Source organism: Ammospiza caudacuta, chromosome 1 (genome assembly GCF_027887145.1).
Source record: "Ammospiza caudacuta isolate bAmmCau1 chromosome 1, bAmmCau1.pri, whole genome shotgun sequence".
NCBI lineage: Eukaryota > Metazoa > Chordata > Aves > Passeriformes > Passerellidae > Ammospiza > Ammospiza caudacuta.
This window is the reverse complement of record NC_080593.1, coordinates 82,764,330-82,788,789: the sequence shown is the minus strand read 5'-3', so window position 1 is coordinate 82,788,789 and position 24,460 is coordinate 82,764,330. Positions and strand designations below refer to the sequence as shown.

General features: G+C 35.9%; 1 protein-coding gene across 5 annotated transcripts in view; it reads left to right on the top strand.

The window, feature by feature from the left end:
- The window catches only part of MARCHF6 (membrane associated ring-CH-type finger 6), a 44,110-nt gene that overhangs the window by 6,041 nt on the left and 13,609 nt on the right, over positions 1-24,460 (top strand). For 4 of the 5 annotated variants that reach the window (XM_058825732.1, XM_058825724.1, XM_058825741.1 and 1 more), the window contains exons 4-18: positions 6,110-6,253; positions 7,113-7,185; positions 8,834-9,002; positions 10,393-10,585; positions 10,882-10,943; positions 12,856-12,888; positions 13,945-13,996; positions 16,678-16,736; positions 17,339-17,419; positions 18,589-18,657; positions 18,774-18,848; positions 19,630-19,764; positions 20,227-20,346; positions 22,345-22,445; positions 23,141-23,278. In XM_058825732.1, coding sequence (XP_058681715.1) covers positions 6,110-6,253; positions 7,113-7,185; positions 8,834-9,002; positions 10,393-10,585; positions 10,882-10,943; positions 12,856-12,888; positions 13,945-13,996; positions 16,678-16,736; positions 17,339-17,419; positions 18,589-18,657; positions 18,774-18,848; positions 19,630-19,764; positions 20,227-20,346; positions 22,345-22,445; positions 23,141-23,278 — 1,504 coding nt within the window. Of the gene's footprint in view, positions 1-1,473; positions 1,559-6,109; positions 6,254-7,112; positions 7,186-8,833; positions 9,003-10,392; positions 10,586-10,881; positions 10,944-12,855; positions 12,889-13,944; positions 13,997-16,677; positions 16,737-17,338; positions 17,420-18,588; positions 18,658-18,773; positions 18,849-19,629; positions 19,765-20,226; positions 20,347-22,344; positions 22,446-23,140; positions 23,279-24,460 lie in introns of those variants that run through there. The other variant, XM_058825758.1, reaches the window with a different exon arrangement.

The following is a 24,460-nucleotide window of genomic DNA, read 5'->3' as shown; positions in this document are numbered from 1 at the left end:
TTATTCCACTTACATTTCAGTCAAGATACGCTAACTACCCAGTGTTAAATTGACTTTTATCTTAGATACAACTAAATAGAATGATGAAGAATATTCATATAGTTCCCAGAGGATTCTTAATTACATTTTGGATGACTGTAGTAGGAATAGGTGAAGTGGCCAGCTAGTGTTGTCAGTTTATTGCCTGTTGAGCAGGTAAAGTGGGTTTTATGCTACATTTTTCCCTTTAAATTTACTGATTTATTCCTGCTCCCCTCTCACCTTTTTTGTGGGTGTTTGGGTTTTTTCCCTCCTAGTTTTGTACTTTGGTAGAGAAAACTCAGGTCAAGGTGGTTTAGTTCATGTATTTTCTGTTCCAAAAATCCCTCAATGGACTTTCTTTCTATATGTTGAGCCTTGGTATAATGTATTCCTGCCAAGAATTAATTAAACACATTAGACTGTCAGAGAAATGTGTGATATTAACTCTGTCTTGGGAGGGCAATATTGTATTTTACATTGAACACAGCAGTGCTTTCCAGTTATTATTCTTAAATACTACAGTGACCTGTATGAGGATTGTTAGAGATCATCTGCTTGCAGGTTTTGTTTGTTACATATTTTTGTAAAGGTATTGTATTACTTCTGTATGGAACTTGCACAAACTAAAAGTGATATGCAGTTCTGAATCTCCCTACAAGCTAATTAGCCACTTCCAAAATTGCATACTGTGACCAGGTCCTCTACGGGATTTAGTGTGCAAGACCAGAAAATGGCATTTCAGTGATATATTAGTTGTTAAGAAAGAAGACTTTCTAGTTTTGTATGAAAAGAAGAAAGCAAATCAAAAAAGTTAATAGTGTTTTCCTTGGGATCTAGAAAAAGAGGATAAGCCATTCCAAACTAAATACATTTTATATGCATTTTATTCTTGATAAGAGGAAGCTTAGTTGCTGCCCTTATCAACAGAGGTGTTCCTGCAGAAGTTAATTCTTTACTGACACTGCTGTTGCCAGCACAGCTTGTAATGAACTTGCAGGTTATGGACAGGGGAGAAAACTTAGTTGAGTTAATGTGGCTCAAAAAAATTACCATTTTTCATAGGACCTTTGAAATTGGTAATAAGCAATCTCATTCTTCCTTATGCAATAGAGTGTGTCCTCCACATTCAGCCTGTAGTAAAGGTCTGCTTATCCTCTGCCACACACTTGTCACTCCCTTGAGTGAGCAGGCTCAGCTGATAAGGTTTCCTTCTCAGCTTTCCACATTGCAGTGTGCTTTTTTCTACCGGGCTTCACACAGTGGTAGCAGGTCAGGTACCCTGCACAGATTCCTCCTGCCCTTCCTACCCATGGGATCTTCTTTCACTGTTTCCCTCACACCCAACACTCATGCAGTTACAGTTTCCTTAATTTCTCATATCCCTCTTTCTTTGGAAGATAATGTGGCTGTCGAGTCTGGAAACTGGATCTGCTTGTGGGAGCAGGGAAGGAGTCACAGGTGCTGGAGAGAGAATGATAAGGCAGAAAAAGAAGGTGACTTAAGTGTGTGCCAGTCATCCCAAGCAAAGCTGGATCTGGTCTGTAACCATGCCCGGTGTAACACATTTTCAGATAAGTCGATTTCACCACAGGATGTGGTCAGATAAACACATGCATGTAATGAGTATCTGTGCTCCAGCAGACAAGCACTAGTGGTGTAATAGAGTATTAGTGCAGTAATACCAGCAGCTCCTCTCTTGTTTAGCTTGGTTTGCTTGCTAAGGCTGTTGCTGTCCTTCTGTCAAAAATGCTCCCTTACTAGTGGAACTTCTCATCCATGGAGTATTCATAAACTATTTCTAGTGCATTATTCTCTAAGTTCTGTATCATTTTGGGATTTTTTTAAGCACCTGAACTACTAGTTTAGTTATTGCTTGGAAAGAAGGAAAAAGGAGAAGATTCAACTTGTATTTTGGCTGGAGTACAAAGGAACAAATTTTTCTTTTGAATGATAGCATCATTCTCTAAATGTGTTTAGTCATGTTGGTAAATTACTTGATTTCAAATGCATTCTTTAAAGCTAAATTTTTATGTTTTAAAATTCATTACTTTTCTGCAGTTCTACAAGTTAAGAACTAATACAACTATGAAAAAAGTAGCTTTTGATATTTTTTGATTATCAAGGTACTTGTTAATTTTTAATTTGTGAGTTTTCTTCCTGAGTTTTTAAAGACACATGCACTTTCTTTTGTCATGTGCAAGGATGTGCTTCTGTTAGTGCTACACTAAACGTAAGCACCGACACATGAAAGATGGTGAGGCCGTATTTCCTAAGAAAATACAGTTGTCAAAACTTCTCCACTCTGTAGGAGGTAATTTTGACATAAATACTGTCAAAACCACAAATGCAGAAGCAGACTAGGCTGATCTTTGTCTGAGGATTCTGCCCTTCCTGTGCAGCTTCATTGCCAGTATGCAGTTCATTCAATGTCTCAAGCTTAGTTAAAACAAAGACTGTAAAACTAAAGGAACCCATATGAGTAGGGTGTTCCTTATCATGTAATTTGGATATTACATTATTGAAGGATATAATAAACTGATATCTCTACCTGTTTTGATAAACTTTTAACACAGTAGTCCATAGCTTCAGCATTTCTAGAAAGGCTAATTTCAAGAAATAAACTTCTGGAACAAACTACTACATGCTGGCACAGAATTCAGTGTGCCTTCTGCCAGTTCCAGTGTGCAGAATATGCACACAGCTGAGAGTTGTATGAATGTTACTTCATATCTTAGAGCTGTGCTTGTCTGAGAAGGAGTGAAGTTTTTCTCCTTTTACCTTAGTGGTCTGAAGCAAAGTCTGCATGTGTTTGAAGGGTGTAAAACACAGAAACATAGAGTGGTTTGGGTTGGAAGGGTCTTATGAAGATCATCTAGTCCAACCTAAAGAATAACTCACAAGCCCTGTTTTACCAAATCAGTGTTTCCACCCAGGAGCTATCAAGTATATGGTTTTTTCTTATGAGTTACACAGTCTTATTTCATGATCAGTGCACGAGCATGACTGAGGTGGCATATAAATGGCTTGCAAATGTAGTAGTAAATAAAGAACCTGTGGGTGAGAGGGTTGCAGGTGTGATGATTCTGTGAAGTAAGCTAAATAGCAGCTTCTAAAGCTAGCCTTGTGGTTTTCCTACCTTATTTATGTCAGTGTAAGAGCATATTTTTTGTCATACCATCTGTTTTGGAGAAGTAAAATTAATAATTGTGTTCCTGGAAAAGTTAGGCTTACAGGAGAGGAGGGTAGAAGAAAACCCCACCTCCTGAAAACAACCAGCCAAACAAAAAAACCCCAGCTAAATTTAGGATTCACAACTAAATTAGCAGTTACACTGCATAGCTGTGACCTAAGTATCCAAAAAGCTTTCTAGTAGTTTCTCTATAACCTGTACAGCTCAAAGAATTTGAGCTAAACCTATGAAAAACTCATCCAAAGTCTGTTTGAATTTCATACTGTAATAGAAAAAGAAGACAAGCTATTGTTTCAATTGGTCTCTAGTAGAAAGATCTTTACTTGGAGGAACTGTGGTAAATAAAGTAGGAATTTGCTTTCTCAAACTGAGTTAGGAAAGGTTACTGGGGTGGAAAGTAAGGGATGGAGGTGCAGTGAGGAGGATGGATGCTGTGGTGGCAGGGGTCAAGGTCTCAGGCCTCAAAGTGGTGGTGGGGAGGGGGTGCAGGGAGCTGCAGTGTGGACAGAAAATGGCACTGGGTGACAGACACAGGTGGGGAGAGAAGTTATGAAAATCACTGGCAGCAAGCTGCAGTGGTGCAGGATGATTGCACACCAGGGGTTCCTGTCATGCTAGGAATTCCTGCATTTCATGCACCTCAGTGTTGCAGGACAGCAGGATTTTACCTTGTCATCATGATATAAAGCTTCTAGTGGAAAAAGCTGTACATATTTTAAGGTGTGCACAGGACAGTGCACAGAAAAACCAGCTTTCTTCCCACCCTCAGCTTCTCAAATCATCAAAAATCACCAAATGGTTAAAATTTGGGGGATATAGCTTGTGTTCTCTGAGTAGTAGCTACATTGTGCTTTTATTTGAAAAAGCTCTGTTGTAACTCTGAAGCCTTTAGAAAAATGAGCACACAAAAATGCCAACTTCTGTAAGCACTTTCTGCTTTAAGTTAGGATGGACATTCTTTCTTATAGTTCTTTGTGTGTGTTTGGTAATTCCTGGAAGATGCATTTTTAAATTTCAAATCTTTCCAACTTAACAACTTGTCCCTAACAAATTAATCATTAATACAAAGTTAATGTTTTCTGTGTAGTCCTTGTTGCAAAGTGTAGATCAAAATACATTTTTTGAAAATGAGAAGGTTCTCAAAGTATCTGCTGAATTGTCTGTGAGTGGTGCCATAAATATTTAACAGATGCACTCTAAATAGGTATTCTTTTGCATCCTTGACAAAGCTTTTTTGTCTCTCCTGTGGCAGAAATTTTCCAGAATGTTTGTTCAGTGTGAGCTGAGATCATTAGTTAGACTTCGGCTGGCATTTTCTATAGTTCCAAATTGTGTACTAAATCTGTTTCTGTAACAAGAAAATTGTAAGACAATGTCAAAATATGTTTGTGTCCTGCTTTCAGTTCACTGCTCTGTGCTCTCACAGCTACAGTTCCCTAGTGTTATACTTTCAGTCCTGTTTCATGAATTCCAGTTCCCTGCCAGATACCTGGCGATTAACAAGCTTTGAAATTTCAAACCAGTCACTACTGGGGTCCTGTGCTGTTGTTACTTTGTGTCAGTTGTAATCCACACATTGCTGAAATGCGCCAGTCTCTCCCCATTCCTTGACTGCTTCTGGATGTTGATACTCTTTGTCTGTGTTCTTGACTTCTCTTTACAATACAGAAACTGAAGGAAATAGCTGTGGAGAGAAAAGAATTTTTCTCCTGTAGAGGCTTCTTCTCTGAGCCTAGTAAAAGGATGATTGGGAATGTAGGTGAAGGAGCTGCATGTAGATAGCATAAAGCAGTATTTATTAGACACTTAAAGGATTGCTCATGAGAGGAATTGAAAACTTCTCTCTATTTATTCTTATAAAAATTGAGTATCCTTGTGCAGTTAGAAGTATGTAAGGTTTTAAAAGATAGTCCATGATGTTAAACTCTTCAAGCACAGATGTTTCCAACATTACAAACATCCAAACAGAAATGTCTTTGTGCAACTCCCAAATATAGTTTATCTTCTTTATTCAAATCTGTTATTGATGCTGTGCATTACCACTTCTTAGTATCCATGTAAGTGTGTAGAAGCTAAGTACATGTAATGAAATTTTTACATGTTTTCTAATTGTTTGCAAAAGAAAACCTCACCACTGTTTTTCTTGGCTCTTGAGTAGGGATGGACCTATGCAACATATAGGTGTTGAGTTTAAAAAGTCAAGAAAATCTAGTATATGAGAATATCTGTGCAGGATCAGAGATTTGCATTGTGCTCTGTAGTAGAAGCATCCCTAGAAGAAATTCTGCCTGATATGAAGCAGATATTTGTTGAAAGTCAGTCATGGTGTGTAAATTTCAATGTCTGTGAATACTTTATCAGTTCTCTCCAATTTTCCTCCCTGTGTCCTGCTTTTATTTTGCTGGGGTTTTTGTTTTGGTCTGTGCTGTTGGATGGCAAGTAGGATCTAAATTATGTAGCACAAACAAATGGATAGTGTGCAAAATTGCTAATTTGTGTTATTCCTCGTGCCCTGTCCATGAACTAGGTTTATAAATAACAGAGGGAATCTTTGAGGTAGTGTTGAGTGAGAGTTACACTGATTTTAGAATCTGCTTTTTCTTGAGCTTATTTTTAGGTAGTTGGAGTTTACAGTTAACAAATAAAGCTATTAAAAAAAACTTCAGTTAGGTCAAAATTGGCATGGAGCTTATTAATTTTCCCATTCCATTCAGTACACATTGAAACAAATGTGTTATGTGAATTTTCTTGTTGTTTGGAGTCGTCTCCTGAGAATATACAATATGCTTATTCTTCTAGTAAGCTTTTGTGAGATGCAAACAGTTTGTAGTTGGCAGGACTTTACATAAATGCTTCTCTAAAGGGCAAACTGTTTCATAAGTGCCTTTTTCCACACAGTTTATTCCCCAGATATGCCTTCACGGCTTCCAATCCAAGACATCTTTGCTGGACTGGTTACAAGTATTGGCACAGCAATACGATACTGGTTTCATTATACACTTGTGGCCTTTGCATGGTTGGGAGTAGTACCTCTTACTGCATGTAAGTATTCATTTTCTGTACATAATGCTCTTATACACATGGAAATGTGCTGCTTTCTGCAACAAAGTTTTGTGAGACCATTATTGTCTATTAAAAAATAAAAATTCAAGGATGCTATTTCGTTTATTTTCACTCAGAAATTCTACCTGTTTGATTCTTAAGCCAGTAGTGCAATGCAAAAGTGTTAAGACATAGGAGAGAATGCATGAAAGAGCTTTTAAATGTCTTACTCCAATAAAATGCCTCTTCATTATCTTCTTTAAAATCTACATGGAAGGTTTTTATGCCATTTACTAATATTAGGATAGAAGAATTGTCCTATTTTTATTAATCATCTCTAAATAGAGGTGCAGGGGTTATGTGAAAAGTAAAATTCCTTTACAATCATGGACAAATTGATTTGTGAAACTTTTAAATATCAAAGTCATGTAAGTAGTAAAGGAATTCAGAAAACAGAGCACACATTTAAATTACTGTAATATACAGTTTGAAATGTACTTTCCAAATAGATATTTGCAGTGATACTTCTTGTGTCTTTAACCTGCTTCCATATTCTTCCTTAGGCATCCATTAGTGTGACCAGTGCTGGACACAGATCTAGATGAATCTTGGCTCTAATCTAGCATGGCAGTTGTTACACTTTGACTGCGTACTTTTTAAAGATGTGCAGCTGAAATGCAGCTTTGTTCCACTTGGCTGTATATGATCTTGAGTTCTGTTCATGCACTGAAAGTTGAGATTTTCTTCCACGTCATAAATTTAGTTGGCCACCAGGTGACAAGAGGGTACCTGGGGGTCCTTTCCAAGTGAAGCTATAGCCAAAATTGAATTTATATCAAGCTTCTGTTTATTCCCGCAGGTCGTATCTACAAGTGCTTGTTTACTGGCTCTGTGAGCTCACTACTGACACTGCCATTAGATATTCTGTCCACGTAAGTACTTCAGCAGTTTGATACAAAAACCTGTTTTGGTCAGGTTATCTTGAAAACAGGAACTTTGGACCTTAGTTTCCCTTTCATCCAGTTACACTTGCTGTCTTCTACCATCTTAATAAGCAACTGCCCATTACCCTTTGCACAGCCAGATGTATGGACAACACCATTACAATAGAAATCATTTCACTTTGGAGTTCCATTATTCAGGATCTTTGGAGCTGGAAAACAGACTTTGCAAAGCAGGCCCTGGTTAATGAAAATTTGTATTTGATGTCAAGAAAACTTATGCTGCAAAATTACACTTAAAAATTTAAAAAATCAACTTCCTATGGTTTAAATCAGATACACAGTAGAATATTAAGAAATGTGTCACTAATAATGTCACTTGGTTTTCTTTGTTGCATTTTTATATTTTGAATTTAATTTTATCCATTCTGAGTCTCTTACGTGAGAGGGATTTTTTTTAATCAGATTTCCATCTAGCTGATACTTGGATTTTTAATGCTTCAATCACCATTTGCTATTGCACATTGTCTTTCCTTGTCCTTTTTAAATCAATTTTGCCTGAAGAATAAATAAATACCAAACAACAGAATTCCAAGCTTACTTAAATTCAAGCCTCTTACTTTCTCCTTATCTTGAACATGAGGAACTGAAACTGAGTTTAAGTAGAATCAGCTGCACATCAAGCAAATTTGGAACGAATGTTCTCTGTGGTTCGTCTAAATTATCTCAATTGGGCTATTTGATTTGAGAAATCAGGTCAAGTTGCATTTAACTTATTTTCATTATTGGAGAGACATGCTTGTTTCAGTCTAAAAACAGTATATTTCCTGTTAACTCTGTAGTGTAGATTGTATTTTTATATTTTGGAGAAGAGTCTGTAACTGAAACCTAGAGCACCTCATGTCTATTACAGTCTAGGGAGAAAATAAGAGACTCAAGTGTTTGTCAGATTTTAATGGTGTGTGAAACTGTTTTGACATTTATTTCTTTGGCAGAGTCAATTACAGTAGCTTCTTGTGTCATCTTTTCATTTTGGACTTCATGTCCCCATGGTATTCATTGTGCTCTGCAGGCACAAGTTTGCAGCTTCAAGGGAGACCCGACTGATGCTTCTTTGGGGATGGCAGAGCACTATGATGCCATCTTTCTTACTTATTTTTAAGAACATATTGTCGTTTTCCAAGGAGGAACCTGAAATTAGGGATGAGAACTGCTTAAGATGATTTAAGTACCTCTTGCATTGCATGAAACCCTAGTTTTGGTTGGCTGACTGAACTTTGCTTTACTGCTGCTATACAGTTATGTATGATCTGATTGATTAAGATTTTTAAGGTACAGAGATAATATCTGAGGTAAAATGCTAGCTGAAATGCAGAGCAATTGAAGGGGAAACCCAGCAGTTCCATCCTACTGGTTCTGGTAGCTCACCAGATAAAATGCTTTATCTGGATGGACTGGTGGACTGGATATTAGGCATTTTGCCATTTCAGTGAACCTCTTACTATATCAAACCATTTACTTAGTGACTATTGTATTTCCTTTGCTGTTCTGGAAGATTGTTTTTTCTGAGCTACTCTGTAGTGTTCCCAGCAAAATATTGTTTTCATTAGGTTTTGTGTTTTGGTTTTATTTTTAACAGGGAGAACTTACTGGCTGACTGTTTGCAGGGCTGTTTTGTGGTGACATGCACTCTGTGTGCATTTATCAGCCTTGTTTGGTTACGTGAACAGATCGTCCATGGAGGAGCACCACAGTGGTTGGAACAAAATCAACAGCAGCCACTCAATGGGGTTGGTCAACAAAATGAGGTAAAACTCACTGCTCATTAGTTCACAGTTAATTTAGAAAATGTGGTTCTGGCAGTAAATACTTTATCAGAACATAGCAGTAATGGTATTTTACTTCATGGTATCTTTATTTGTTAGCATAATTTGAGCACTTTTTGCCATATAAACTCGGTGACACCACTGTTATGTTTTTGAAGTTGTTTTATTGTGTAGCATTGCATAGATTTTTAGCTCTGTATTGGCACCATTTTTTAAGATAACTTTATGCACATAAAGCTGAATTCTCAGGCATAGTCAATGAAGATACAGCTTGCTTTTATTTTGTCTTTTTCATAAGTATGCTAGTAGTTCATGAGGTAACAATTCACTGTTCTCAAAGCAATTGGAAGTTTTGTTGACACCACTGAAGTTGGAGCTTCTGTGCCCTCTTCCCACTCCCTGCACACCACATGCACTCCTTCAGTGCTTTCAGGAGTCTCTTGGGTGAAGAAGTGATCATATAAGCAATCCATGCATAGGGAAAAAATAATTCAAAATGTTGTTTTCGTTTTAGTAAATGTCAGTTTTTAAAAGACAGAGATTCTCATCTTGGTGACTGACTTGAGTTGGCCTTGAGCTGTCATCTTCCTCATGTAATGATAGTTTCCATGAGGGAGTTCCCTTCTATTAAGCTCTGGTGAAACCACATCTGGAGTGCTGTATCCAGTTTTAGGGTCCCCCAGTACAAAAGAGGCATGGACAGACTGGGATGAGTGCAGTGAGGAGCCAACAGAAATTACTAAAGGACTGGAATGTCTGACGTTATGAGAGGCTAAGAGAATTGGAATTATTTTGTTTGAAAATGGGAATGCTCAGGGTGGACCTTAACAGTCTGTATGAATGCCTGATGGAGGACTGTGGAGAAGACAGAGCCAGGGCAGTAGGCTTAAATTAAAATGCAGGAAATTTCATTTAGATTAAAAAAAAAGGTGGGCAGTAGGCTTAAATTCAAATGCAGGAAATTTCATTTAGATTAAAAAAAAGGTGGGTTTTGCCTTTTTTTTTTAATATACTACTACTGTGATCACCTACTGGAAGAGGTTGCTTAGAGAGGTCATAAAGTTTCCGCTTCAGGAAAAGGTGGCTCAAAAGCCAAGTGGAAACAGCACTGACCCTGCCATAGCTGACCCTGCTTTGAGTAGTCAGATTGGCTAGATGATCTCTAGAGGCCCTTTCCTACCTCAGCTACTCTGTGAAGTTATCTGAATGTTTCTTTTCCTGTTTTTAGAGGTTTAGTGGTCCCAAGTGTATTTCTTATCTAGAAAATATATTATTGACTTTTTTTAATACTGTTCAGTTTCATACATATACAGGATAAAAGCATGAAGAGTGCTCTATCAGTTTAACCAAGTACTAAATCCTGTTTCTGCAGGCTCAGGCTGCTGTAAATGGAGGTGTTGATAATGCTGTGCTTGATCAACCTGCTAACCCAGCTGCTGAGAATGTAGTTGTAGGTGAGAACCCTGAAATTCAAGAGGAACAAGTAGATGAAGAGGAGGAAGATAATGAAGATGAAGAGGATGCTGTAGTAGAAGATGCGGCAGATGCAAACAATGGAGCACAAGGTAACAGGTGACTCAAAACATTAATGTTCTAGTTCTTATTAAATATAAATTAATCGAATACCGAGCTGTTGTAATTGAAGGAAGCTGTGTAAGTTCCCACTTTAGCTTATTTATCTTGCCTCTGCAATTTTCATGCATTTTGAGTGCTAAAGCATCTGCTTGCTGAAAAGCTGTCAACAGTTACAAGATGGATATTTTGCACTAAAGTCTTTTTGTTCATTTAGAACATAACATAGAGTGGTTACATCTTGTTTTGAGTGATCTAACAGCTCTAAAAATGGCCATTGTCTCTTCAGATGACATGAACTGGAATGCTTTGGAATGGGATCGAGCAGCAGAAGAACTTACTTGGGAGCGAGTGAGTAAGAATGATTTTCTTGAATTTAATAATTCAGGCTCATACTTGAAATTATTTGTAGTATTGCTGTGTTAAAATGCACCTGGGATAGATTTGGAAATAATTCTTTTGTGAGAGCCTTTAGTGACCTAGAAAAGTTGTTGCATTATAAACAAAATGTTATTATGTTACTTCTTAACCATTATAGAAAGCATTTTTTCAATTTTAAGTATAGGAGCAGCTTATAAGTATATAGTAGCAGCATAAAACATTTTTTAGTAGTCTTTTCTGAAGTCTTCCATAGAACTGACTTGCAGCTTGCTTTGAGGACACTGGGCCAAATTAGGAGTGCAAAGATGTTGCGTTAGATGTAGTTTAATGTTTAATTTTTGTGTTCATGAAAGCATTAGACTAAAGAAAAGAGAAATGGCATGTGTTTCTCCGAAAAATGATGGAGCATTTTAATGTAACATGTTTCTGTATTGTTTATGGATCACAAATTCCATAACTGGAGCATGACATGCATGTACACTGTAATCATGGAGTAGAGTAGAGACTTGAAAATTAGGGTTTTTGTAACTGGTCTAGAGGTACCTAACATCTTGAGTTCTAAGGTCACCACATGCAAAATCTGCCTGAAGGTCGGTGGAGCAGCTTCATGTGATTTATCAGCATCACTACTAGGCTGTGGTATACTTGTTGTCTTGATTGCAGGGTGGCAGAAATACAGTTTTCATCATGAGTGGCACATCTTGATATTTGTTTTGTATCTATTGAAAGCTTCTTAGTGTGTTTTGAAAGATATTTCATAAAAAAGGATGGATATAAATTCAGGTTCCTGAACCATTCTCTTGTTTATTTCAGGATGGAAGTGCTGCATTTCTGAACCCAATTTATTTGCTAGAAAGTGCTGATATATTCCTAACTGATGATATTTTGTTGCTTTTCCCTGAATAGAGAAGTCAGTTTCAGCATACTCTCATAACCACTTCCAATGTTATGTGCTGACAGGGGCAATAGATGTGTAGTTGACATTTACTATTGAAATGTGGGTAGCCTCTTTTATTATAATATAAAAATACCATGTAAGTTTTCTGAATTTTCAAACATTTTTGCATCTTAGTTTGATTTGTAAAATATGTGCAACTCTTATATCTTGGAACTTAATGCAAAGTCCTCGTACAAAAGAGCCTTGAACATGGAACTTTACAGTGGTAACTGTGGATTAGGAGTGTCTCAGTAGAAATAGTAGCATACACTCAAAGTGGGGGGAAAGGAGAATTTTTTTTTTTAATTGTGATGGATGCTTTATTTTTGACTGCTCTGTGGATGCTTCCCATAACAGCTGTGCTGAGTGATGAAGAATTTGTTTCCCATCTTCCCTAGCTGTAAAACAGTTCTGTTCAGAAGTTAATAGCATACAGTGTAGCAACTTACCCTGTTAGGAGTTGCTTACACATCGAGGGTAAAATACTAACTTTTCTCAGTGCAGCATAAACTGATATTTTGCAAGTAGGATGAAACAAAAATTTGCTCTTGTATTTAAATATTGAGTTGATTAAACATGTACTTAAATAGCCATTCAATCACTACAGTATTTTGTAAATGCAATATCTTTGTCAAAGTCTTCAAAGTCATGGAGAGAAACAGCTTATAAATTGATTCTGTGATTGGTTTGACCAAACACATATAGGTACATGTGTATTCAGATATTCCACATGTATATCACTGCCTTTGAGCACCTGAGTTTTCTGTGTTGAATGACAATTTAGTTTCTCTCTTTATTGGTAAGAATTTACATGCCAATACTGTTGGTTGAGCCATTAAAAAACTCTTTGACTGCATTGGACAATAAAGGTCAATGTGAAAGAGGCTTATTTTAGATTCAGGTTAGTTTTTCTGATAAGTAAAAATAATTTTCTTACCTTCACAGATGCTTGGACTTGATGGATCTCTGGTTTTCTTAGTAAGTGCAATCTTGCTTTTCAAGAATTTCTACCGAAGGATTTTTTTTAAGTATCTGTATTTTTTGATATACATAATTGTATTTAAAGTCCTTATTTTCATATTATATATATATTTCTTTAAAGAGACTTACATATGATGTCATGTTCAAGCAAACTGGGATTTTAGGAGTTTCACAAATTAGTGGTGTGTGTGTAGCATAAAAGTGGAATTTCTTAAAAGATATAGATAACTTTGGATCACTTACTCCACTGAAAATAAAAACTAGACCTTTTAAAAAGCACACACTGAAAATACATATGTGTTCTAACCTTATGTTTTGATCTTTGTTATAATTAAAATACAGTTCTCATTCAAATATATTTTTTGTCCTAATACCACCATAACTGCTACATCTAGTGTAGACTAGGTTTTAATACCTAAGCTCTTCAGTTGACTCTATTTTCAAAATACTCTTAGAATCATTCAGTTTGAAAAATACCTCAAAGGTCATTAATGTCTCTTATTTAAATGTGATGCCTTAGGTTTACAATTATGTTATGAGTCATTTACCTTGAATATTAATATCAAAAGTAGTAAAAATGCAGTGTACTTGTGGCTGAGGTCACATCTTAGCTAAAAGTAATATTAAAAAATGGAGTTGTGCTGTCATTTCTAGAGTCAGAGCTGTCAGTTTTGTTGATGCATTTGTTGTGGCAAAGGCTAATTGTTAAAAGTTCAGATGAACATATCTCATTTATAAAAAAAAGTATCCACACACATTTCATGTAATTCTTTTTAAAGATGGAACTATTTGTATAGGCTTTAAAATAAAAGCCTACTTTTACAAAATGTAAGCAAGAGTAAGTGCACTTATCTAGATAAATGTTCATGAATGTGACTGAGCTGCATGTTAGAGCAAACTTCCCGGCTCTGACATGAGATGTGCAAGTTCTGGTGATAATAGACTCTTGAAATAAGAAGTTGAGATACAAAAGTCAAGTCACTTATTTAAAAGCTGACATTTATGTACTGTTTTCTTGTCACTTCCTTGCTCTTTTCCCTGTACTCCTTACAGGAACATGTGTTTTGGGTGGTGTCTTTAAATACCCTGTTCATACTTGTCTTTGGTGAGTATTGCTTGCTCTTAGGTTTTAAAATGATCCTTCTTTGTGAATTGGTAGTGCAGGTCTATTTTAAGGCTGTTCTAGAAAAATGAAGATGTGACCTCTAAAAACAGAACCAAAAATGAACTGGCAATGTGAATAACAAATATTTATTTTTTTCTAGTTTTGTCATTTTAATTTCTTTAAGTGAATAGATTTAAAATAGGAAACCTAGCAGAACCTTAACCATGTCATCTAAAGCACAGAAAATATTTATTTCAAATATTGTTAAATTAAAGGAGGAATCTCAGGGAATTAAATTTGTGAGGAAATGCAGTGCTTTGAGGAATAGCTAAGACTTTTTTTTCTCTTCATAATTCTTACTAGATAGTTATACAAATTTTTCCATTAAGAATCTATTCTTGGAGCTCAGACTGAAAGGGAGGGAGGTATGCAAGAATGTAGCATTTTAGTGGCAAATGAAGCATGTTATACACTTCAAAAAATACCAGACAAAAATACCACGAAGTTTCACTTCCTCTGAATGAGCAGTTTAGAAGACAATTTTGTTATGTTGCTTTGGTGTGTTTTCAGTGGTCTTTCTTGGCAGAAGGGTTTGGGGTTGAAAAGCTGAAGTTGTACTGTAGATAAGTTTTTACTGACAAAGTAAAGCTCATGACACTGAACCAGTAATTTGAGCACCTAGATACTGAAACAGAACAGCAAATCAAAAGCAAATAAACATAAGTACATTGTATGTTTAATTCATGAGAAACTGTAACTGTTCTAAAATAAGAGGTGGAAAATACTTGAATTATTTCTTTCTGATAATTATTCTATTTTAATACGTAGTTATCAGAAGTTAATTGGAATTTTTTAAGCTGCTATAATACATTGGCTTTTTTACTAAGTAGATAATAACCATGGAATTTCTAAACCATAGATTAAAATTCAATAATAAGGAAGTAATAAGAATGCTAAATGAGGCTGTTGTATAGGAACATTTTCAGTAGCGGCTTTGCCAAGGGGAAACTCCCAAATAGAGAAGAGAATGACTTTCCTAAGTAAGCAGGAGGTCTGGGAATTTAATATGTGCCTCTCTAGCCTATTTTTAGTATCTTTCCCATTAAGTAATACTGCTTAATTTGCAACTTCCAAATCTCTAGTAATTTGTAATTACAGTACTTGTGAGTTCTGATGTCACAGGAGGTACTTGATAAAACAGAAGGAAAGCATTTGTAATCTTAATTAGTGGTCCAGAAATTCTCCTTGGACAAATTAATTCATTTCAACTTAATTAATATTTTCTGTAGCTCAGTCTAGTACTCACAGAGGAGTTTGTACTCCTTTGTGCTTTTTTTTTTTTTTAAGGAATCCATTAGAAAATGTTTTAAATAATGTTATTTTAAAAGCATGACCAGCTGTGCAGTATATTCTCATAAAATGTCAAAAATGCAACTTAATTTATTAGTCTGATATCTGTAGGAGTTGTGAGTGTGATCTTTGTCATCTCACTTTTCTTCCTCTTCTTCTTACTGGACAGGGAGAGTTCAAGTCCTCCTCCCTCTATCTTTTAATGTTTGCTTTTCCCAATAACTGCTGATTTTCCTAAAAGAGACATAAATTAAAACTTTTCTTATCATTGATTAGGGTAATATGAATCCTGCTAAATCTTTTCCTGTAGTTTTTTGTTGGTTTGTTTGCTTCTTGGGTTTTGAAGTTGGAAATTTTTTTTATGTTTGTCATACAGAAATGAAGAGAGAGAAAATCATCACACTTTTCATTTGAGGGGATGTTTAGTCTGTAGTAGTTCCCAGGGTGGGCTGCCATGATGTAGTGAAGACAATATAGGTGAAAACAGAAGCTTGCCACCTCTGCAGCCCCTTCTCTTTATACTGATGCACTCTGTTCCTGTAAAGCAATGATTTGAATTCTGTAGTCCTTCATAACTTGGTTGGAAGAAAACAGAGTGAGATAAAGTAACTAAAAATTTGATTTAGTTGCAAATATACAGGTTACTAAAAATGGGGAAGTGCTGTGTTTTCTAATGCATTTCCCCTGAAACCTCAGAATGGTCAGGAGTGAGTTCTCAGGAATAATGAACAGTTTTCAATACATTAATTCAAAGTAAAAGACTTCTCAGTTGCTCCTCATCCCTTCACTGGGTGTCATCTTTCTCCGCCTCCTCTTCCCTCTGCAAATTTCTGCAGGGCTTCCATTTTTCACAATATTTTAAGTATTCTTAAGAATTAAAGCACTGGAACTGAAGCCATGCTAAAGCAAGTCCCATCTCACCAGGCTGTAAAATGGCTACTGAAATCTTTTAGTGCACGGGAAAAAATGAATATACAGCATAGGTTCCTTCAGGAGTCTGAGACAGATGCCATCCTAGTACATAACTCTGAGAAGTGGAATTAATTTACAGAGTGCAATGTGAAGTAAGAAGGAAAAGACTGTCCTCTTATTCTGTGTAGTTTTATATTGTTTTAGTCCTTAAGTGCAAATTATGATCTGATTTCCAGTGTTTGTAAAATTATAGGAATCTAACACTTGCAAATACTTGCACAGAAATTATTTTTTTGTATTTTTTTCATGAAATTTACAAGAGGTAGAATAAGACCATGTTATAATATTCATCCTGCAAATAAGGGTCCATTTACCAGTTTTCATGGCCTTTTTTTCTCCTTTCTGCTTACATTATACAGCATTTTGTCCGTACCACATTGGTCACTTCTCCATTGTTGGCCTGGGCTTTGAGGAATATGTGAGTACTGTTTTATAATTTCAAATGAAAAATAAACTACCACTGTTTATTCAATCACAATATTTTTGTAGCATCTTTCCATTTTCTATTTGTGGTTGCAAAAGTAACTTTGAGTATGTCTTCTTACTAGTTCTTCAGCCTTTTTGAATATGATTGAAAATGTTGTCCCACTCTTTTCCACTTCCTCCATTATTTACATCTCAAGTGAAGTTTTTACTATTTGTAAAAACTGTGTGTGTCTTCAGGGTTTTTTAACAACCTCTTGTTCCTTGTGTACATTTTATACTTGTTTACTAAGTTTCATAATGGATGATACTGAGATGGGGAAACTAAGGGATGAATGAAACAGTGTAAGGTGGCACTTTTTGTTTCATATATTAAGGTTGTTTTGGGTTTGAAGAAAGTAGTTGTAATGTAAATGTAAACATTATCTATTCTTGATGAAGTACAATGATAGTAGATTATTAAAATATGTAAAAACTAGAGAAACTTGGCATTCTTCTTGAAGAGTTGAAATTTGGAATTTATCTTAGTTACGTAAAAAGGACATGTAATCTTCTAAGAGACTGATAAACTTTCACCTGTTTTCCTCTTTGCTCCAGGTCCAAGCATCTCACTTTGAAGGCCTGATTACAACTATAGTGGGATATGTTCTTCTAGCAGTGACTCTAATTGTTTGTCATGTATCCTTTTGTCAGTACTTACCTGGTTCAGATTTATGTGTCAATAATTTTTCCTGACTGTGCTTTGTGGAGGTGATGTAGGTGCACTTAACTCACCATTTTTCTCTGCTCTTTTGGTGAAATTGGAAGGAAAGATCTCTTCTGTTCTCTCGGAGATTTAGAAGTTGTCAGTGTGACTGCCTGCTTTCAAATACTGTCACATGCTTAACAACACAATCAAGGGCTTTTATGTTTGCTTGAGAGTGTGTCTGAGAAGAGTGTAGAATCATTTTTTCCTCACTATCTGTAGGCTTCTGCTGTGAACTGTAGTTCCAGCAGAGAGATTATAAAAGGAGGTATGATGGGAAATTTATTCAAATATTTTTGATCCTGCCAGATTTTTGAATAAGAATTATTTTAGTTTCTTTGTTATGTCTCTGAACTACTGAGAGTTTGCAGCAAGAATTTCTTTCTCATTATTACTTTCTCAGAGAAAACTACTTTCTCTTAGATGTAGAAAATAAAGTACTGGAAGCTGGAAGGATTTATTTGGTCACAAGTAAGAAAGCTGCAGTCAAGCTGCATGGTTTTTTACATCTTCAATTTGAAAGAATATACACTTGTTACCAGCTTTCTGTGCAAAAGTAAATGAAGTTAACATTGACTTTCCACATCAGTATACTGATGTGCAGTGCATGTGTAAAGCATTAGTATATTAGCATGTAGGTTTTGCCTCCTGAAAAAAAAAACCCAAAACAAATTCCCAAAGTGCAATTGCATCCAACTTTTCTTGAAAAAGGTGAGAATTTGATTTACACAGCAGTGAAGGGAAAGCTGCTATTTAAAGTAGGTCTTAAGTTTTTAAATTTACTCATTTGTAGCAGATGTTTTCAGAGACAACTATTTATTTCTCGAGAAAACTGCTGGTTGTTTAATTTAAGAAAGGTCCTATTATTAATTGATATTTATTTACTTTAGATGCATGTTTAGGGATGTTACTCAGCACAGCAGATCATGACTACTGGAGTCACAGCCGGTTTTGGAAATAGAATCCTGCTAGTACACATACTTACTATTTGATTTTTCTCTTTTGTAGAATTTCCTATTGCTAAAATCAGTGTAATATAATGTTTGATATTAGACTATTACAAAATGTTTTCCAGTGCTATTTTCTTGACAAAGTTATTCAGGGTTTGGCAGCTCTTGTTAAGTTTCAGCGATCACGTCGTTTACTAGGAGTTTGCTATATTGTTGTCAAGGTAATCCTAATTTTTTGTGTGCAGAAAAAAAACCCTCTCATTTTAAGCTGACATTATCATTTTCTTAGCAATTTTTGTTAAACTAGTGAGATGTTATTTTCTGTCTTTTCCTAAAGGTTTCCTTGTTAGTGGTGGTTGAAATTGGTGTGTTTCCTCTCATCTGTGGCTGGTGGTTGGATATATGCTCCTTGGTAAGAACAGAAACAAATAATGATAAAATCTTTTGTAGCTGTTTATATTTGAAGCAGAAAAAAAAAGTTCTGATGCGAAGAGAGCTGTTAATGTGAGTTTGACAGCACTCTTCTGTTTTCATAAGCATTTCCAGAGGGAAATTTCTCGGGTATTTTAGGTACTGCCTAATGCTAATTTTGGGGGTTTTTATGTTACTAAATACAAATTAATAAGCTATTACTAAAATCACAAGATCCTAATCCTTTTTAGTGCTGTTACAAGATCACTGTGATAATGAGCTTACTTATAGGCAAACTTGTGCTCTGAATAAACCTCTTTATGTAGCCATCTTATGTGGAATGGTAATGACTTTGTATTTTAAGTTGTCCAGTCTCTTTCTGTTTCGAAAAAGATCTTTGCTGCACTTGTTTGGAATTGAGGACAGTTTTTCTGTCCTCAAAAATACTGAGTGATGAATTTGAAATTGACAAAATTAGTTTTTTCCAACCTTGGTAGAAATAGAATTTTACTTAGGAATTATTTGCTTCCATCATGGTGTCACTTTGTTTGAATTGATTTATAACTTATCTAGAGTCTGTTAGTGATTGAGTTGACATATTGATCTTTATTTGCTGTTTTTGTCATAAATAATCCCTTTTTTCTATAAATTGTGTATTTATGTGTTAAAGCAAACATTTAAATTATGCTTAGTATATATATTTAACTGGAGTAAACAAAATGAGTACGTGTGGATGTTTGCCAAACTTTATTCAAATTTGTCTACTACTTACCTTCTTCTAGGAGATGTTTGATGCCACTTTAAAAGACAGAGAATTGAGCTTTCAGTCTGCCCCAGGCACCACAATGTTTCTGCATTGGTTGGTTGGAATGGTTTATGTTTTCTATTTTGCATCCTTCATCCTTTTGCTAAGAGAGGTGAGTCTGTAAAAGCAAGATTGGTATGTAACACAGTTAGAGGCTTATATACAGAACTGTTAAATCTTTCATGTGTGGGTATTGCTTCTACCATTTTTTGTGTGTCTATTGGATTCAGTTTTATGTAAAAAGGGCCATGCTGGTACTTACTGCAGTGGAAAAATCATGATTTTGAGTACATTTTACTTAGAGATTTTTGTTTAGCTGTTAAATCTGAGCGTTGCCTTCAAATGAATCCAAATATGTTTTAGTTGTTGAAGATCAATCAGTACTTGAAAATTAAGCTTGTATTTGGTTATTGGTTCTCTAGTTCCCTGTTCTATTTCTGTGCAATTTTGGTGAATCTTGTTCAACCAATATCCCTATTATGGTAAAGCTTATTTTCTGCAGCAGTGTTGTTCAAAATGAAAAATAAATACAAAGATTATGTTGTCCTCATGTGTTTTTTATTTCCTACTTCAGGTATTGAGACCTGGTGTCTTATGGTTTCTCAGGAATTTGAATGATCCAGACTTCAATCCTGTGCAGGAAATGATTCACTTGCCCATCTATAGACATCTCAGGAGGTTTATCTTATCAGTGGTGAGGACTTGTCAAAAAGATTTCTTTATTTGGAAATAAAGCTTCATATGTACTGTGTATATAAAGAGGAACATTTTCACCATGGAAGTGAACTGGTACTGGAACAGGTTGCCAGCAGAATCTGCATCTTTCAATACTCAAACTCAACAAGATATGGTTCTTAGCAGCCTGATGTATCTGGGTCTGCTCAGAGCAGGGGTTTGAGGAGAGTTGGTTGTACTTCAGAGCTCTCTTCTAAACCAAGTATCTTATGCTAAGTCCCAGAAAATGTTTGGATATTCAGAAAACAAGTGTTGTTATAATGGTTATTGTAAATCGCATAACTTTCATGATGCCCTCAGTTACTGCAGTAAACATTGTGTGTCCAGTTCAGCCAAAGTAGTGCAGCAGAGAGAGTAATTTTCTGGACAGATTCTGGACTGGAGTCTGCTGCTGTAGCCAGTGGTGGCTGTTTCCAGATTATCACTGTAAGACAGTGAAAACTTTGAGAGTTTTTTCCCTTCGGTTGTTTGTCTGAGGTTTGCTGAGCACTGCTGAGCATGCAGTGAAGGAAGGGTTGCAGACCGTCTTTAAGCAGTGAAAGCTCAGAGAGATCCTGGTTTGTTAGAGAGCCCTTCAGTATGAGTGGAGTTGACCTTTCCACCTTTCTGAGTATTCTGTCCTTAGATAATGGTAATTCTTCAGTTGCATGAAATTTCATGGTACAAATACAAGCCAGGATCTGCTGGTTGCTCATGATCTCACTTATGTTGTCACACATAAGTGTTGAACAGGCAGTTACTTGAACTTCACCTTTTGACTTGCTCAGCTGATTAATTCAGAATTTTCACTAGCCTCATGCTAAAATACGGGGTCCAGAATGGTAATCATTTACCATTTCAAAGAATAAATCACACCCTTCAAGCTCTGTTTATCTTTCTGTATTTTAAAGAGATGTCTCGTGTATGACATAAACTATTATTTTTCAGGAAGAAGGGGATTTTTCTATTTGACCTAGTTAAACACAATTTTTTTTTCACATCTTTAGTCTATTTCATTTATATGAAATGTAAGAATGTGTTTAAAATGTACTTAATTTTTCATTGGCTTCCTTAAGGAAACAGGAATCATAAAAGTGTATTGTCTTCAGGCACTTGATGTCCCCTACTGAATTTTGGTCTTTCGGTCAATTTGAAATGTGAAGAAATAGGAACTGAAAAGTCTTTTGATGCTTCAGCAGGTTGCCTAAGAAGTCAGCCACTTAGAAAAGAGAGGAATACAAAATAAGCAATCCTGTTGTTGGGGAAGGGGAAGAAAGAACTCTCTGACATTGCTCTAGCTGTCAGCAGGCTTATTCTGGTGCTTATTCAGCTGCAGTCCTATTTGGCGAGGGCATCACAGTCAACTGGTGTGCCTAGGATGGATTTGATTTTCTTCATAGTGTCTTCAGATGTCCTTCTGCACCTGAATGGGCAGCTGAACAGTGTTGCTAACACAGGCCTGTTGGCTGTGGCTAGACAGTGCTTGCTCAGCATCCAGGCATTTTCGTTGCTGCTCTGCCCTGCTCCCTCACCTCCAGTGAACAAGCTGTAGGCTGGAAGGAGGGTATCCCTGGAACAGCTGGCCTGAACTGACCAGAGGGATATGACACCGTGCTCAGCAGTAAAAGCTGTGAGAAAGGAGGTTGGGAGGGGATGTTCATGGTTATGGTGTTTGCCTTCCTGACTTCCCAGGAAATTGTTGCTTGTCTGTCTGCTGATGGGAAGTAGGCAGTGAATTCTTACTGTTTTGATTGCTTACTTGGTGCTTTCTCTATTAAATTGCCATTATCTCAGTCTTGCCTGCCTTCTGTTTTGCCTTCCCCTTCAGCTGAAGAGGGGAATAAGCAAGCAGCTGGGAAGGCATTCAGCTGTTAGCCTGGCCTAGCCCACCACCCCAGGGAACATGTCAGAGATGAGTGGGAAACTAGGTTTGGTAGTTTCTACGTTTTGGATTAATTTGTTTACTTTATAATTGCAGATTGTCTTTGGATCAATTGTACTACTCATGCTCTGGCTTCCTATACGCATTATTAAGTATCTCCTGCCTAACTTTCTTCCATATAATGTTATGCTCTACAGGTGAGCATTTATTTTAAAAAGATGGGGTTTTTTTAATGTTTGTATAACTGGAGAAAGTGTATTTGCTCTCCCTGAGCATTAAAGTGACACTTTTTGTTATGTTATTTTGTCTTCCATTAATCTAATCTTCATTGTTCTAAGAGAAGTAAAGGGTAAAGGACATGGCTACATCATACAATGTGACAAATTAAAAGCTGCTTGAAAAAAGAAGCATTTTGTATTCCTTCCATAAAGATAACTATTTGGGGCTTTATGCCCTCAAAACACTTCCCATTTCAATTTTCTGATAGTGAAGTTCCTTTTGTGTTTGCTTTTTTAACACACTCATTCCTGATTGTCATTGCTTCAGGAGTAAAAGAATATCTGTAACTGCATTTTTTTAATGGTAGCGGTTTTTTCGTATTTCTGAAAAATAATTCAAAGAGTAATTATAGATGCAAATAGGGATGCATACTATATTCTTAGATATGATCTTTCTCAATGTTTTTTTCCTAAATGTGTTATAAGCCAAAGTGGCTAACCTCTCTGCTCAGGGTAGTATATAGGGAAAAACCATAACAAAAAATGAAGAATTTTCCTTTTTGGCAAAATACAATGTGTTTTTGTATTGTAGTGGCATTAATAGGATTCAGTGTAAAATATTTCTATTGGAATGTTCCTTGTGTTTGATTTTGTGCTCTTCCCATTGTTTCCAGTGACGCTCCAGTAAGTGAACTTTCCCTAGAGCTGCTTTTGCTTCAGGTGGTGCTTCCAGCTTTGTTAGAGCAAGGACATACAAGACAGTGGTTGAAAGGTCTTGTACGAGCATGGACTGTTACTGCTGGATACTTGCTGTAAGTACAGAAATCCAAAATCAGCTACTACCACTGTGCCCAGTTGGGCCTTTACACATGAGGGGAGCTTTCCAGAAGGTTATCCCAACAAGTAGATTTAATAGCTTTTCTACAGATAAAGACATTATGAAAAACTTCTATAGTGATTGCTTTCTTCTAAGCAGTAGATGTACATAGTTTTGGACTAGCCTTTGACAAGTAATTCTTTTGGTATACCATTACAGCATTTGCTTAGTGAAAGAAATCTGTAAAAGTATGACTGACATCTTCTTCACTCCCTATTATATGAAAATAAGGATATAAATATCAGCAGTGTGTTTCCATGAATCATCTAAATAAAATTCATGTGCACTTCTTAGATTTCTTACTATAAGAAGGAAAAATAAAGAAAAATAATTTAGAACATTGAGCTTAAGAAGTAAGCAACTTAAATTAGTGGTTTTAAAGTTGCAAGTTCAGATTTTAGAGAAGGATAAAACCATTTCTTTGTCAAATAAAGTAAGTTAATGTACTGCCAGGCAGAGTTCTAGCACTTGAAATTATTTTTTAGTTCATCACTTGTTTGCCAAATTAGTCAAGAAAAAAGTAAGGTTGATTTTGTTTCCGTACAGTTTTCAGTTTAACTTCAAAGGATATTGGCATTCTCCCACCATGTTACACTCTTAGAATAAGGAATTATTCTTTGCCAAGTTATGTCTGAGAAAGTGAGTGAATGAATGAAAGATTTTTTCTTCACTGTAACCCAAAATGTCTATTTTAGTTTCTCATAAAGAAACTCTGCTCACCTCCTCTTCTCTTGGTTTACATTTTGAAGAAGTTTTAATTATTTTCCAAGTTTTGATTATGTTTAAGTATAGTGTAACACAAGAGTTTTAGAGATTATGATAGAAATGACTTTTCTTACTCCACTGTTGCCGCTCTTTAGGACAATTGCAAATTACCTCCTCAGTAATTTTAGTTTAGCACATATGAAAATCTTCTGCTCTGTTGTTCCCAAAAAGCAAACTGTTGGGTAAATTTCATTGCTAATAGAATATCTGCACATACTTTACTCTGCTAAAGCTGAGGAAAACTAAGTTCTAAATATTCAGTTTTAATCAGACTCAAATTTTGCTAATTGTATGTGTGGAAAACATCAACAGAATAATTTTTAAGTAGATTGATTTTTTCCTAGGATTGATA